Source organism: Condylura cristata, unplaced genomic scaffold (assembly GCF_000260355.1).
Source record: "Condylura cristata isolate star-nosed mole 26May11 unplaced genomic scaffold, ConCri1.0 scaffold00024, whole genome shotgun sequence".
Taxonomy (NCBI): Eukaryota; Metazoa; Chordata; class Mammalia; order Eulipotyphla; family Talpidae; genus Condylura; species Condylura cristata.
In genome coordinates, this window is record NW_004567125.1 from 7623892 (window position 1) to 7639581 (window position 15690).

Genomic DNA, 15690 nt, shown 5'->3' on the forward strand with positions numbered 1-15690 from the left:
CGCTTGTTCCTGTTCATATATCTCAGAGTCCTTAGTATATAGGAGAGAGTCCTTTGTGATGTGGTTACAAATATTTTTCCTAGCATATACTTTGTTACGACCTTGCTTATGGTGATTTCTACCTTCAAATTTTCATTATGTTGTCTGAATTTTTAATCATGTTTAGAAAAACCCTTCCTATTCCAAAGTTGTAAAGCATATTACTCATGTTTTCTACGCTATTTAAATGGCTTTTTAAGTTTACTTTCATTGTGGTAAAATATATCTCAGGTGATATTTAACACTGTCACCATTTTAAAATGTAGTTAGTGGGAGTAAGTACAATCACATCCTTCTGCAACCATCCGAACTACCTATGTCCAGAACGTTTTCATCACTTAGGTTTCCTTTTAAAATGTTAATTTTATTTCTCTGAAATCTATAGTTCTACTGTGTGATGTGAATAAATTGTGGACCCTGCTTTAACCTTTTCCTAAATGGTAACGTTATCCCAAGACCATGTATAAAAAAGTTCTTCTATCTTATCAGGTCCATCCATTTCAAAGTTGAGGAAACTAAGTCTCAGAGAGACAAGAAGCCCCCCTTATCCGCCTAAAGTCACACATTAAATGTCACCTCCATCTCCCATGCTGCCTAATGCCAACCTTTCTACATCCTGCTTTCTGAGTTAACGAGAATAGTTAGTGCTTTAGTAACCAAAGTTAATACCAAAAGACCTACAATCAAGTAAGGGAAATGAGGACATGAGAAAGGAAATTGTGCCCTATCATTGGATGGAATCCTGCAGAGCAGACTGGAAGAGCTGCAGCTTTGCATCTGATGACTGGGCGCAGGCAAGCACAAAGGGGAGGCACCTTGGAATCCCAGGGGGAAATCACAGAAAGGTCCTGAGAGATGGGACTAGGCCACTGTTCGTTTGTTTACTGCAGCTGTTGTTGTGAGCAGTGAGCACACCGACTAGTGCACAGGCAGGTGTGCCACAGGAGGGCAAGGGGAGGGGGTCGCTCAGAGGAAAGCCCAGGTATCTCAGCTAGAAGCCCGTGTGGCCTCCTAAACACAGCTGCTGCGGTGCTAACAGCCAACGGAAGCCCCACACATTTGTTGGCACTTTCCCATGTTTCCCAGGATACTTCCGAAGGCCTCTGGGCCCGGAAACTGCAAAACCCCTTACAACGGGTGCAGGGGAGCTTGCCTCACTCTCAGCGCCTGGGTGTGCTTCCTGCTTTGTTCAGAACTCAGTATTTCTGAAGGAGGAGTCCAGAAGCCGTTAAAGGCTTGGTTTCCCTTCCCTGTGCTAGGGGGTGGGGTGGGGGGCAATTGAGCCCTGTGATTTTGGACCCCTCACCTCTCCAACTTTGACTAGTGGGTGACAGGACACACAGCTCCCCTTCTAGGAGGAGGCCAAGTTCTGAGGCCAGGAGAGCCTTCAGCCCATTTTGTGTCTGCTTTTGCTTTTGTGTTTGCGTCTCCCTGGCATCCAGCAGTTGGGGCTTGAGATGCCCACCTCCAGATCCTTTGCCGCCAAGGCTCTGGGTCAGTCATTTACAACCATTTTATGTTATTGATTTGCCTATGGAAGAGAAATCATTTTCGTTACCTATTTTTGAGTCAAAAATGAGAAATCAAAAGACAGCTGGGGGTCCCTGCCAGCAGGGCATGTGAGGACCCTCTCTGTCGTGGGCTCCTTATGCCCCTGACACAGTCCGCGGGTGCTCTGATGGGGAAGCCACACCACTCTGCTCCTAGTGGTCACATCCGGAGCCCTGTCCCTCAGAGAACACACGCTGGGTAGCCTCCTTCTGAGTCCCTTCTCACTCTTGGACCTGCTGTGGGTCCAACCCTGGGAACAAAAGTGGGGGCCTCAATAAGGCTCTGAGCTTGGGGGCTCTGTGGGGTGCTTAGAGGTGGGGTCTGCCCCTCCGGGGCCTGGAAGCCCTGGAGGGCAAACAGGGGTGCCCCAGGCCCTTTGCAGCCTGCAGGCCACTGCCGCCATTTGTGGGGCCATACTTGCTGGAGCCCACCCACGGAGGTGGCAGTGCCCACGGAGGTGGCAGTGCGCGCCAGCACAGGTGCAGCAGCCTGATGATTCTGCACAGGTGGGCGCTGGGGACACGGCGTCCTGCCCCGGTCCCCACAGCCGCTATTCTCCAGGTGCAAAGCTATGGACCAGAGCAGGAGGGAGGACGCGGGATGGCCTAGGCCTGTGAAGGGGGAAACCCTACGGGCGGGGGCGATAGCGCTGGGTGGGCGGAACCCACCCAGTGAGCCTGGAGATGGCGGGACTCGGGTAGGCTGGACAAAAGTGTATGCGGTGGGCGGGGCGGTAGCAGGCCGGTGAGCGGCGGGGTGGGAGTGGCGATGATGTGTGCGGTGGGCGGGGCGGCGGCGCGGCGCGCTCAATAGGCGGGGAGGCGGCGGGGTCGCCGGGTGGTGGCGCGAGGGGGGCGGGGCCTGGAGTGGGTGGAGCCGAGTGACGCGCGCCGACGCCAATCCCGGAAGCGGTGTCAGATGCTGGGGAGCCGGGCTGGCGGGCGGGCTGGCGGTGGGGGGACTTGTTGTTCTTCGAGAAGTCGGAGTCGGAGCGCGCGGCGGCGGCTGCGGCGGCGGCGGCCGGGAGGGAGCGCGAGAGTGAAGGCGAGGAGAACGCGTGCTCGCGAGGAGCCGCCGCGCCCCCCGCGCTACGCCAGGTGAGGAGTCGCCGGCCGGCGGGGCTGGGCCGGGGTCAGGGGGCAGAGGGGGCGGGGGTGGCGGGGCGCGAGGTTCTCGCCGCTGAGTCACGGCCGCGCCCCGCCGGACCCGCGGCAAAGTCGGGCGGAACTCCCAGACTCGGTCGGCCAGCGCACCTGCCGCCGAGGTGCGGGAGTCCGGGTCGCGCCGGGCGGGCAGGTCTTCCTCCCGGCCCGCGCCCCCCGCCCAGCGCCGAGTGTGGCTGAGGCGGTGCCCCCAGGAGAGCGGGGAGTGGGGCGGCACCCCCTCCATGGTCCTGCCCTCAGTGCGGCCTCGGGCCTCCAGAGGGCCGCAGGAGGCGGGAAGGCGGGGGCGAAAATAAAGCGCCACGTGCAAGGGAGCGCGGGACCGCCTCGGGCCTCTCTCACCTGGCCGCTGGCTCTGCGTCCTCAGCCGGTGCTAGTCTTGCTGGCGACGCCCAGATCTTGCCCCTGCGGTCACTACTACTGAGCGCCGGGCTGGGTCTGCACTGCTCGGGGAAGGTGGGGCAGAGCGGGGAAAGGAGGCTGACTGGCCGATACCACTTTACGACTTGCCGACGGAGCGACCAGGGGTTGGGTGTCGCCATCCCCAAAGCTCACTGCTGATTATCATTTTTTCTTCTGTGAGTGGGTTTTCGTCTAACTCTGAATGCGGTTCTTCTTATTGTCAGAGGTCAGGAAATAGTGTGTCAGTCAGTCTGCTTCTACACTGTTACCTGGAGTAGGACATTTCGGAAATGAGAATCCACGTCTACCTTAGGAAAAGCAAGTTATTTGCCTTCCGTCTTCCATAGTATTCTCACCTGCCGCCTGATGTGGTGTTTTTTCACAGTGTGACACTTGCCCAGTTGGTGGAGCAGTTCATGTTGGGGTTGCTGGAAGTTCGTACTCCCCCACCTTGTGTTAATGATTATGCTCTTGTTTGCCTTTCACACAGCTCTCATAGCCAAGGCAGAAATGGGATCTCCCCCCTAACAATTCATTCAGCAGATGACCAGTACTTGGCCACCTTCTCTTGCCAGGTTGCCTGGCCTGGGAAGTGCCTGCAACTCTAGATTGCGTGGGGCAAGGCTGCTAGGATCAGTGGGCTCCTATGCCAGTGGGGCTGGCCTTCCCTTACCCTGTCATTGGCATTGAGTTTTTGCCCATATGTAAAAGTATCTTGGTAGATTGTGTCTTCAAGCCTAATGTCTTCAGGTGGGTGGAACCTGTTAAGAAAGTTTTAGCCTGAGCCGGTGTTTATGGTCTAGGAAGTTGAAGGTGGGCCAAGCCAGTGGGTAGGGCACACTTGCAACCTGTTGTATTGTGGGTACCTTTAAGAACACTTTCCTCACTGTATAACCTGGTAGGGATGTTCCAGTTTGATCACGGTGAGGGATAAGTGGGAGGGTTTAGTTACAACTAAAAACTGGATCTCTGGTCATTCCAAAAAGAAATGTCTACTAAATAAAAATCACAGAGTTACGCTCCGCCCCGGAACCCATTTGCCGTTTGTGCTTGAACATAGCTGGCCTTTAAGGGCTCTGCTCCAACTTCTGAGTTGATTACTTTCAAGGTGGTTGCTAAAAATGGGAGCCCAATCGGGGTGAGTTGGGAAAGTGGCTCTTGCTGAGTATGGGGTTGCTGCATTCCAGTCTTGCTCCTGCACTCTGAGGCTGCCACTGTGTGGGGTCGTTTTCCAGACCATTCTTTGTCCACCACCCAGAACATGTGCACAGATAGCTGGAGAGTTTGTTTATAGTCTCTGGTCACCTGGAAGAAGGCCTGCCTGAGTCTAAAGGTTTCTGAAGTGGATTTTCTGGATCTAGGGTCCAGTCCACACGGGAAGTGGTGCCCTGGCCAGCTGGGAGCGTACTCCGTAACTGCTCCTCAGAGCAGTAAACAGTGACTCACCCTCCTGCTCCGCCTCCCCGCTCGCTTCTAATGGAAGATGTATTGCTCCGGTATTTACTTTTGCTTTTTATAAGTCACACACTCTCATGTTTCCTCTTTCTTACAGTTTCAGGAAATTGAAAGTGTTACCTTAAAAATCATAGGATTTAAGAGCAGGTAGCAGTGAATTGAGGGGGTTAGTATGGTCCACCCCCCCCCCCATTTTAGATGAGGAAACCAAGGTTTCCTTTGGCCTGTGAAGCAGAGTCCAGGGGCTGGTGTGGCATTCTGCTGCTTTTCTGGGCCTCCCATCTGGGTGCTCTGTTCCAGAGGGACCAAGAGGTCATTATCAAACCATCCCGAAACTTCACTACCTCCGATGAAGGACTGAAATCTCTTATGTAGTAGTTCTTTTACCTGCTGTGAGTTGTAAGAGCCCCTGTGGCTAAGAGTGTCCTTCATTCTCCATCCAGTGAAGGGGCAGACCTGTGGGTAGAGATCTGGGTGCCCATAGGTCTGGATGCCACCCTGAATATTTGTTCAGGAGAATGTGCTGGCTACATAGGACAAGCATGACGTGAGGTTACATTCTTGTGAAGCGAGGGGAGAGGAGTGGGCCCAGCTGAGAAGTGGGAAGGCACCCAGGACATATGAGGAGGGTACTATGAGAAGCCAGAGGTGCAGGCTGGGACGAGCACCAGGTGGCCAGGGGATCCCTCTCTCTGTTAGAGGCTACATTTGAGGGACCTGGATCGGAGCCCAGTTGGAGAAGCAGGGGGGATAGGGAGCCAGGGTGACTGCTGCAGGGAGTCTGAGGCCAGCAGGCCAGGGTCAGCAAGTGGTTGTGGAGAAGAGACTAAGCGAGGCTTTAGGGCAACTTCCAAGTGATTCATGCAGTGGCATCAGCTGAGAGGGAGACTCAGGGTGCCAGTCTTGGGCCTGTCAGATGTGCAACATGTCAGTATTTCCAGGGACATTCCTGGCTGATGTAAAGACTGGGAATAGATTGAAGTCCCATTTAGTGGTCTAGAGAAAGGATGAGGCACCCTGGAAGCGGGGAGACTGGAAGCAGGGAAAAAAGGGGAAGCCAGTGGCCTGAAACTGGTGGTGGGAGTGACCACCATGTTGTTACAAGGGTTGAGCCCAGCATAGGGTATCAGCCTGCCCCCAGCCCTGAGTCACCTCAGGATGTAGCCAGGATGACACGGCTTCCTCCAACTGCAAAGGCAAGTGACAGACGTCCTCCAACTGGGCAGACAGTCACGTCCTGCTGGAGGGCAGCCAGCCAGCACCAGCCTGCAGGTTGGGTGTGGGTTGGGTTGATGGGATATCCAACAAGCATAGCAGGATGCACCCCCCCACACCCCCAGTTGAGGGAAGCAGGGGCAGGGGGGTTAGGGCCTGGTGGGCAGAGGTGGGTGGGGTGGGAACCCTGGTTCTGGGACCTTGTTTCGACAAGCTGGCTGCTGGTGACTTGTTCTGGTTAGGTGGCCACTGGAGGGCACTCAGTTTGGGGTTAACTTGTGAAAAGACCTCCAGTTCCCCTGAGCAGAGTTGGTCACATTATGTCTCCGGGATTTGAGATTTGCACCCTCAGGGTGAGTCAGCTACTGATCCTGTAAAACTGATCCCTCCCTCCTCCTTCCTGCTGTCCTTTCCTTTTGCCCTTTTAACTTTCTTAGACACCCAGGAGAATGGGGAGTGAAGGGGTTGGTGGAAGAGGGTGCACTGCACTCTGACAGGAACAAGTGTTTGCAAGGGTTCCCCATGCCAGACCTCAGAGATTTGGTTACAACAAGGTGCCTGGCTTTCTCCCTACACAAAACTTAGGGCATAGATGAGTTGTTTAATCTAGGTAAGAAGTAGAATCCTCAGGAACTGTTAAGACAGCCTTTTCTGCTGGGTGATCTAAACATAGGGCTGTTTGGTGAGGCCATTGATCCCATCAGCACCTGGCTTTATTTATGGAAAAGTGGACTCCTCTGGGTTCTGAACCCAAATCCAGCCCAGTGAGGAGGATGAGTTATCCCAGATGAGCTAAGTCAAACAGTGAACTGACAATAGATGTTGCTGGGTGGTAGAAAGTAAGAAGCCAACCGAAAGGCCTCTGTTCACCTGCCTCTGGAAGAGTGGTTTTGGACTGTTGAACCTGGGCCACCTGCTTCTACCCTCAGGATGCCCAGGACAGAATTCTGAGCCTCTCCTGGGTGCAGCAGCACTTTTTTGCTCTTTGTGGAGCCTGGAACGCTCCCGACTGGGTTCCTCTTAATTTTTTCCAAATTGCAATATATAGTTACTGGGATTGACTCCCTCTGGGCCACTGGGATGTTTCCTTTTCTCTTAGAGGAAATGATCTTTCCTGTTAACCTGGCTTAGATGTGTATTAGAGTGAAGTTTCTGGCTTTGAGTTGAAAATAACTTTTTCAGTTAGAAAAATAGTTGGCTGGAAGTTGTTCCAAGTTACAGTGCTGACAGGGCAGACTCTGGGAGGTGGGCATTGAGCCCTTCTGCTCTCACATTGGTTAGTGGGAACCTGAGCGCATTTGTAGATGTACAGTCGTCGTCCCAGCCTGGCACTGGCTGAAGCTCAGAGAAGCACATGGAATTGTCTGCATACAGCATTGCTGAAAGTTTGTTACATGGGACAGAGGGTCTGGCACGGCCTTTGATGCTATGGAAGGGCAGTTTTGGGTGCTGAGCATTCATGCTGGCCTCAGGCCCACAGTGAGGGGAGGGCTTTGTTGTCAACCCCAACTGGGTTCCCTGGAATCCTAGTCTATCTGCTGTGACTGCAGAAGTTGCCCGAGTCTCAGTGAGTTACAAGCACCCATTTTAGAGTAGGTCATTTGAAAGCAGTTGTTTTAAAAACTCTTTTCATGGGTAGGAAACTATTCTGTACCATTTTCTCAAAGCTAGCTGTCATTTTCCTGGTTAAAATGACTTTAGATACCTACTACACCTCTGTCTTTTGTGTGAAGTGATACAGTGCTGTTCTGAGGGTGCTCCCTGTGCACAGTGAGGGGAAAGGGGAGAACTGCTGAGTTAGTGTGGTGCCTGCTAGTCTTCCTGCAGGTGGTCAAGACTTCCCAGTGTGGATGCAGGGTTTTGAAAATGGAATCAGATTTCAGATGCATCTGCGGCAGTGGGGTCATGCTTATGAGCATGGAGCCTGGAACTTACCCACCTTCACTGCATCTCTGGTAGGGGTGGAATGAGAGAGAGGTGGTGGCCGGAGCTGGCACAAGCCGTAAGGTTTGTTTGAGAGGGGAGCCCAAGCCAGATTCTCTTACAGTGTCATTCTCTTGGCCTTATCAAAGATCTGTCAGAGCTGGACAGTACCCTGGAACCCCACATTTTTCCTAAGAGAGTAAGGCCCATAGAAAGAAGATGGTTTACTTAACCATTCCCCGACTTTCTCTCAAGGTGATGATAACATCACCTCTACATTTATGCTGTGCCATATGTGTTAGCTCCCTGGCTGGGGATCCAACTCGGGCTGTCTCAGTGAAAGCACTGAGACTTAACCCCTAGGCCACCAGGGAGGTCCCGCCCTCACTTAATTTTTGAACAGAAGGTTTGGGAACTAAAATTTCCCTGAGGTCTGGACCCTCCCTGGTGGCTCAGTGGGTTAAAGCACAGCCACTGCAGCATGGGTTTGATCCCCAGCCAGGGAGGTGACACACATGGTGCAGCACACCTCTCCTGGCTTGCCTACTGCTCCCCTCAGCAATGTATCTCACTAGATCTGTCTGTTCTGATCCCCACTCTGTCTCTGGTGAATTCTCTCCCCCCTGCACCTCTGGCTTATACCCCAGTTCATGTATGCATAAATAAATCCTTAAAAAAAAATTCCCCGATGTCAGACTCTGATGCCATCTCTAGAGAAGTGTTCCTCTTTGTTTGGACCCCAAGTGGGACTCTGAAATGATCTTTTTCCCATCTCTTGTCCTGGCTCCCCAGAAGTCCAGAGAGGTGCCCAGGCCACCTTGACCTTGCTGATGGTGACTACACCTTTTGAGCTTGCTTGGAGGGGAGGACCAGAATCCACGAGAATGATGGCCTGGTCTTTCTGCATATCCCAGTCACCTTGTCCCATCACACCATGTGTCATGGCAGGCAGATCCTCATAGCCCCAAAATCTGGCCTGGGGATGTGAGCAAAGACCCCTCTTTCCCTGGAACCTTTTATTTCCCATTTGCTGAGAGCAGGTCCTTATAGGGGTGGGAGGGGCTCAGGCTCTGTGGGAATGTGAGCTCCCAGCTCTGTAAACAGCTGTGACTCACCACACAGCTATGCCCTGGCGGCTCCAGGCCCGTGTGCTGACGCTGAGGGGGCTGGAAGAGATGCCCGCCAGCCCCTCCTCTCAACATGGAAAGTTTCTCATGGCTCTCCTGGCAGCCTTCTCTGGCACAGCCTTGACCCCAGTACCGGGAGGGAAGAGTGGGTTTTGGGCTATCAGAAGCAGCTCTTGCCTCCCTGCTAGGATCACCCCATACTGCTGCTTGTCCTTTTCAGACTTGAGTATGACCTCATGAGGGTGCGCAGGCCTGGCAGAGGATACTCCTAAAGGCAATAGCCTGCCCTTCTTTCGCTGCTGCCCACTCCATAATCCATCCCTCCCCTCAAGAGTGTGACCAGGTGTTGCTAAGCCCTTGTGTCTCATGTGCATCCTCTGGGAGCAAAGGATGGTCAGCACAAGGGTGCCAGGGGCCCTGGCTTTGGGCAAGGGAAGGTGGAATAGTTGTCTTGCTCATGCCCCTTGAGGGAGACTTTGCTGTGACTCTGTCCCCTGGGCCCAAGTGCATCTCTCAGTTCACCTGTCTGCCATTTGGAATGTGGGCAGTATACACCTTGATCCCTTAAGCTGGTGATACCACCTGCCAGCAAATCTGGTCCCCATTCTCCTGCTGCCCTACTGAGCCTGTTTACTGTCCTACAACCTCGTGATGTCTGCACGGGCAGCCTGAAGCCATGGCTGCTTTGGGCTTCTCTGTTTCCATGACGACCATCAGGGGTTGGCTACTTCCCAAGGTCGCCATGACAACTATCAGAGGGGAATCATGCTTGGGATGCTTTGGCTGGCTTTTTCATGAATGATTAGAATGTGTGACACAATGCAGACGCGAGAATGAGAAGGGCGGGGGCTGGCGGTGGGTGGCTGGGACCGCTCCCACCAGACAGTAAGCTCAGTGAGGTGGCAGCTCCCTGCCTCTCCTGGTCTCCCCCTGTTGTTGGGAGCCCCCACCCACCCTGGGCCTCAGTCATGGTTGTAGGGCAGCCCCAGAGGCCGTGGTGATGTCACAGCTGCAGTGCCCTTTGCGGAGGTAGGTCTGCCGGCGAGGGCTGGGCAGGGCTCTACATCCATCGTTGGGGTGAGACTTTCACAAGGGTAAGGCTTCCCATTGGGACCCTTGCTCTTGAGGATCCTGTCTGGGCCTGGAGTGCAGGGCTCTTGCAGGGTCACTTCTGTCCCTGACAGCTTCTCAGATGCTGTGCCGTTCTCAGGGCTTTGCTGCTATTTTGACCCTAAATGTGGCGTCTTATGCCACACAAGTGCTGACATCGGAGTTCAGGAGGGAGTCAGAACAGGAAGCGATACCTGCTCACACCTGGTGTCACCCCCAGCACTGACAGCTTGCAGCACCAGCCCGGTGGGTAGGGGGCAGCAAGGGATAGCTGTGGGTCAGGGACTTTGTGGGAGCTGATGTTGGATTGGGGGGTATAGCTAGGTTTCTGCCTTGTCACCCTTGGCGGGATGTCTTCCACTCGGATGGATGGGGCCCTGTCTGGTTTTGTGGTCCTTTTTTCATTGTGACTGGCCAGTGAAGAGTCTAGACTGTTTCCTGGGAGCACTCTGCTGTGAGGGCCTGCTGTGCTTGGGTCACTTGTGACAGCAGCCTGGCCAGGACCTAACCAGCTTGTTCTATTTTGTGGTTTTCTAGTCACGATTTCCAAGTGGTTCTGTCCAGGTGACTGTGCCCAGGTTATGACGACTACTCCCAAACCTCACAAGGCATTAAAGGTAAGTGAGGTGGGGCCAGGCTTGTCTGCCTGGGCACACGCCTGGAAAGGCCCCTTCTAGCCCTGGCGGACCCCCAGCACCAGGGAAGGAGTGGTTTTTTGGCCTAGAAAGACACTCTGCCTTGGACGTCCAGGGAAATGACTCCCGGTAGAGGGGCTGGTGGGGTGGCTGCCTGCTGGCAAGGACTGCATCCTACCTAGGGCCTGGCTGCCAGAAGTACTGACTCCCCAGCTGGCCTCACAGAACTCCTGGCAGGGCTAGCTGACCTTAGCCCCTTCCAAGGTCCTACCAAGCAGGGGTAGCCCTGTCTTGCTAGACCTGGCTTCACCTTAACAAGCCCAAGGGGAGGAGGATAGGCAACTAACTTTTCACTTTTGGTCCTGTGCTGGGTCTGGAGATGTCCAGAGGACGGCCATGGCTTGGCCTGTAGTAATGGGATGATGGCCAGATATGGCGAATGCCCCCTCCTCAGATGACCTGTATTGTTCCATGTAGACACTGTTGACTGGCCCATCCCTTCATGGCAAAGTGAAGGCCAGCTCGGGGTGCATATGGGGAATACAGGCCATTTTCTGTGCTGCAGGATCTGGGATCTTCACTACAGTGGTGCTTACTGTGGTGAGGACCCTTGCGGCCCTTTTCTCCCAGAGCTGCTCCTTAGGCTGACATCTTGCTGTGGCCCCTGTAGGTCAAGAAGGAGGTGGGCGAGAACGCCCCAGTGCTCAGCGATGATGAGCTGGTGTCCATGTCGGTGCGGGAGCTGAACCAGCACCTTCGGGGCCTCACCAAAGACGAGGTGGTGCGCCTGAAGCAGCGCCGGCGCACACTTAAGAACCGTGGCTACGCCGCCAGCTGCCGCATCAAGCGGGTCACACAGAAGGAGGAGCTGGAGCGGCAGCGGGTGGAGCTGCAGCAGGAGGTGGAGAAGCTGGCGCGTGAAAACAGCACCATGAAGCTGGAGCTGGATGCACTGCGCTCCAAGTATGAGGCCCTTCAGACCTTCGCCCGCACTGTGGCCCGCGGGCCCATCACGCCCACCAAGGTGGCCACCACCAGTGTCATCACCATCGTGAAGTCCACTGAGCTCTCCACCTCTGTGCCCTTCTCGGCCGCATCCTAGTGCCTGGCCGATGGGGGCAAAGGGGTGGGCACTGGTGGTGGACATGTCCCTCATGCTTGTTGGAGGGTCCCATGGGAGCAGCCTCCCAGCTCTCCCTTTTGGGGCGAGGCTATAGGTACAGGATGAAGATTAGGGTCTTGGGAACCTGTGTGCTGCACACCTTCCCACATGCACACGCACATGCACCCCGCCTTCTCTGGGCTCAGCCAGGGCTCTCCAGACTGTTCTCAGGGGTCAATGGCTTATGCTGGGAGGGGGCGACGTCAGGATGTGGGAGCAAGGTCCTCAGAAGGGTCCTGTCCCCCAGCACTGTGACCCATCAGCAGGAATCAGTCTTCCACCCCTCCTGTGAGCAGCCTGTCAACACTTGCAGGCAGCGTGGCCCCCACTGCCCGCAGGCCGGTGCCTGACCCCTTCTAGCCCTGACTGAGCTCGGCCACCCCAGGAAGAGCCGCTTGCCCCCGGTGTCAGCATGCACCGTGACCCTGCTTTGGCCTCAGCCAGAGACCTCTGCCCCTGGGTGGGTGTAACAAGGGCTGCGTAGGGGGTGTGTGTATTTCTGTATGTGCATGTGTATGTGTGCGTGCTTGCACACACATGCTCGCCGTGCTCATACATGTGCCTGTAGTCACACCAGGACCCCAGTGTCACTTAGTGGGGGCTCAGGCATAAGTGTTGAGAATTTTCCTGTGATGATGAGGTGACTTGCAGGAGGTCCCCAGTGAGGAGCAGTAGCTGCCTGGCATAGGAGCCAGCCTGCCCAGATGCTGCCCCAAGGAGACCCTGGGGGCTGGGATGTGGGAAAGGGAAGATGTTTCTTGTGGGTGGTGTGACGTTGAAGATGGTCTCAGGAGTGGCTGTGGAGCAGAGTGGCTCTGTTGGAGGAAGCAGGTGAGCAGGGAGACAGGTGGGGGTCAGAGGATGAGGTGAGATGGGGTCAGAGACGGGCACTGGGCCAGGACAACAGCATGGACTGCTCCCAGGGGCACCTGGCTGGTCAGTTCAGAAGGGACAAGGGGACTCTGCAACTTTGGTGCTTAACTGCCTGGAACCTTCACCTGCTCTTTCTTTCTGGAGCTCTGAGCCATTGATGATCTTGGTGACCTTTGCTGGGGCACCTCTTCCTGTCCTTCCCGTGAAGATGCTGAGACACTGGGTCCTGGGGCTCTGGTCTGGGTGAACTGAAAACCCTTCCACAGGCTGGAAGCTGCAGGGCTCCAGCTCCTGTTGTCCACTTGACCTGATCCCCACCACCCAGAAAGATCCCCAGCAAGCTGCAGAGCCCTGGGCAGGTGTCAGCCATGCCAGGAGAGGATTGAGAACAGCTGGCCCCAAGGGCTGTGTCTTGCTTCTGTGTCTACTGTCAGCAGCCAATAGAAAGCCTTGTAACCTTGTTCCTGTTCTGGTGAAGAAAAAGGGTTTGGGAGCACCCAAACGACCTGGTGTTTAAAAAAAAAAAAAAGCTGTTGATACCATAGCCATGGTAGGTAATCCACATTGGATGTCAATAAGGGCCATGGGGAAATATTTAAGAGAGAGAGAGAAGTATATATATATATAGTATATATATATATATAGTATATATATATAAAATTATATACACATTTTATCGTACAGATTTTTCGTAACTTCTTTTCCTGTTTGATACTGTAAATGTTAGTGCAGAGCTGCACTTGAATGTGGGTAGGATAGGGGTGAGGTGCCCTTTCCTGGCTTCCACATGCCAGCCAGCTCCGGGCTCTGAGGAGGAAGGCTGCGTGCACCTCCTCCCTTGGTCTTCCTGCCTGCCTTTCCCAGTGGGGTCCCAGGGCTGCCTCCCCCACCCCAGTCTGGTGTCCTGCTGGGCTGCCACACCCCTGGGAAAAGCACTGTCCAGTATAGGGTCCTTGGAGCTCCTTGTCCTTTGAGACAGGGTGCTGGTTGCTGCCCTCGCCTCTAGGCCGGAGGGAGCAGCTGTGGCCACGCGGTGAGGACGCAGCCCCTGCCTGTCCCCTTCCCGGGGCCTGGGGCGGACGATGAGCACGTTCCCTTGTGCTTTTCCTTTCGGATCATTGAAATTTCATTGTCACAGTTTTAATATATGGATTTTTTTTTTTTTTTTTTAATTTAAGAAAAAAGGCAAGGCCCTCTATCAGGTGGAGGCCGCTTTTCCTGTCTCCTGTGCTTCTGGCACCTGTCCTTCCCAGTGAAGGCTCGCCTTGGCCGTTTCCAGGTGACAGGGCCTCCTGTAAGCTCAGCACCACCTTCCTCGCCTCCGTGGCCGCTCAGCAGTTTCATTTCAATATTTATTTTTGTGCTGCTTCTATCATGTTATAAATTATTGAAAAGATCCTGTGTTGTGATCCTTGTTCCTGTGACATGTGCCCATGCCCGCCCTGTCCCCTCATGGCCACCACCTAATTTATTGCCGTATGTCTCTGCTGTGACGCTTTTGTACCTTTCAATAAAGTTCTCTGGTTTCAGATCTGTCTCTTGCGGTTGGTACTTTGGACCACATGCCACATGGTGCTGCAGTCCTCCACCCCAACTTCTACCTCTGGTCCCCCGTTGCTGGTGCTCACCTGGACGCCAGGCCTGGTGTTGAGCACTCTGGAAAGGGCCTCCCCCCTGCATACCTGGATGTTTTGGGTTCCATAGGACAGCCACCAGGGGTAGGGGGGTGTGTCAAGAGTTGGAGGCAACCTAGGTACACTCTGGCTGGTAGGCAGAGTTCACAGCTGTCCCCTCTGCCCTGACCAGATGCTCCTGTCAGAGCAGCTCTCTCCCTGGGCAGTGTCCACCAGTTGTGGGCCAGACCTCACCTGGTTTTGTCAGGGATGGGGATTTTGCAGAGTGTTGAGAAGACAAGACTGTTAGGGCAGAGAGCAAAGCATCCTGTGTGGTGACCTGAAGTAAGCACCAAAACCAGAGCTAAGGGTCGGGCCTCTGCTTAGCCCACACAGGGAGCCTGGAGTTGGAGAGCTCTGCTTTAGAGATTATACAAGCACCCATGTATGCCCTTGGGAAGACTGACCCAAGGCACCTCATGCCTTTATTGTCACCACCACTGCCTGTGGGGACTGTGACCATGGAGGGCTGACCTCTGTGGAGCTGGTCCACCTCTTGCAGCTCCGTGACCTTGCTCAACCTCGCTGGGTTGAAGCTGTTGTAAAGACCAGTGGCCCCGAGACTTCTGGCCCAATCCTTGGCACACATTGGGTGTTGAGCAAATGCCCACTTCCTTCCCCTCATGAAGCCCATCAAGGCTATCCCAGCAGATGGGCCTGACCCAACAGTACGAGCCCTGGCTCTCCTGCACCCACTTATCCTCTGTACATAGCTTTGTGCAACTCAGGCCCCAAAGGGGCAGCCCTCCAGGTAAAGACTGCTCTCGCCCCCAAAACACACAGCTGAGCAGCGTCTTGACTCTTGCACCCTCCAGATAACCTCCCTGCTTGCTTGCCAGGTCTCCAGGGAGCTCCTTGTGTCTTTCTGCTGACTGAGATGGGCAAGAACCTGGCCATGGAAGCCACAGGGGAGGGGTGGGTGCCCGCTGTGGGTCTGCCAGGCTCCAAGGCCCTGATAAGACAGTGGAGACTTGCCAGCAGCGCCGCAGGAGGAGGCTCTGCCTATCTTATCAGGCCGTCCAGCTGGGCCCTGTGTGAAGCTGCTGGCCTTGAGCCCCCAGGCTCAGGGACAGGAGGCAGGGGTGACCCCCTTCGGGCATGGATGCTTGGTTAGTTCCCACTCTTGTGAGTTTCTGAGACCCTCAGTGCTTCTCCCACTTCCCTTGTGAATGTGGGAGCTGGCAGCCAGGAGGTGGGGTAGGCTTCACTGGGTGGTGCCCGCCTGGCCTTCCTGTTGCATCGGCCTGGCAGCAGGCTCTGGCGCCCAGGCCCCTGCCATCTCCCCTGTACCCTTCCCCCAGCACCCACCCCTCCCAGTACACACCCAGACAAACAGACCGGCCATGACTTGTACCCCACTGC

General features: G+C 54.8%; 1 protein-coding gene across 1 annotated transcript; it reads left to right on the forward strand.

Annotated features, from left to right (window-relative positions):
* Nucleotides 1-2525: 2525 nt before the first annotated feature.
* MAFK (v-maf avian musculoaponeurotic fibrosarcoma oncogene homolog K) lies at nucleotides 2526-14628 on the forward strand. The gene is made up of 3 exons (XM_004688348.2): nucleotides 2526-2687; nucleotides 10523-10602; nucleotides 11291-14628. The coding sequence occupies exons 2-3, from the start codon at nucleotides 10567-10569 to the stop codon at nucleotides 11720-11722; spliced, it is 468 nt and encodes a 155-aa protein (XP_004688405.1). The 5' UTR covers nucleotides 2526-2687; nucleotides 10523-10566; the 3' UTR covers nucleotides 11723-14628.
* Nucleotides 14629-15690: the final 1062 nt, after the last annotated feature.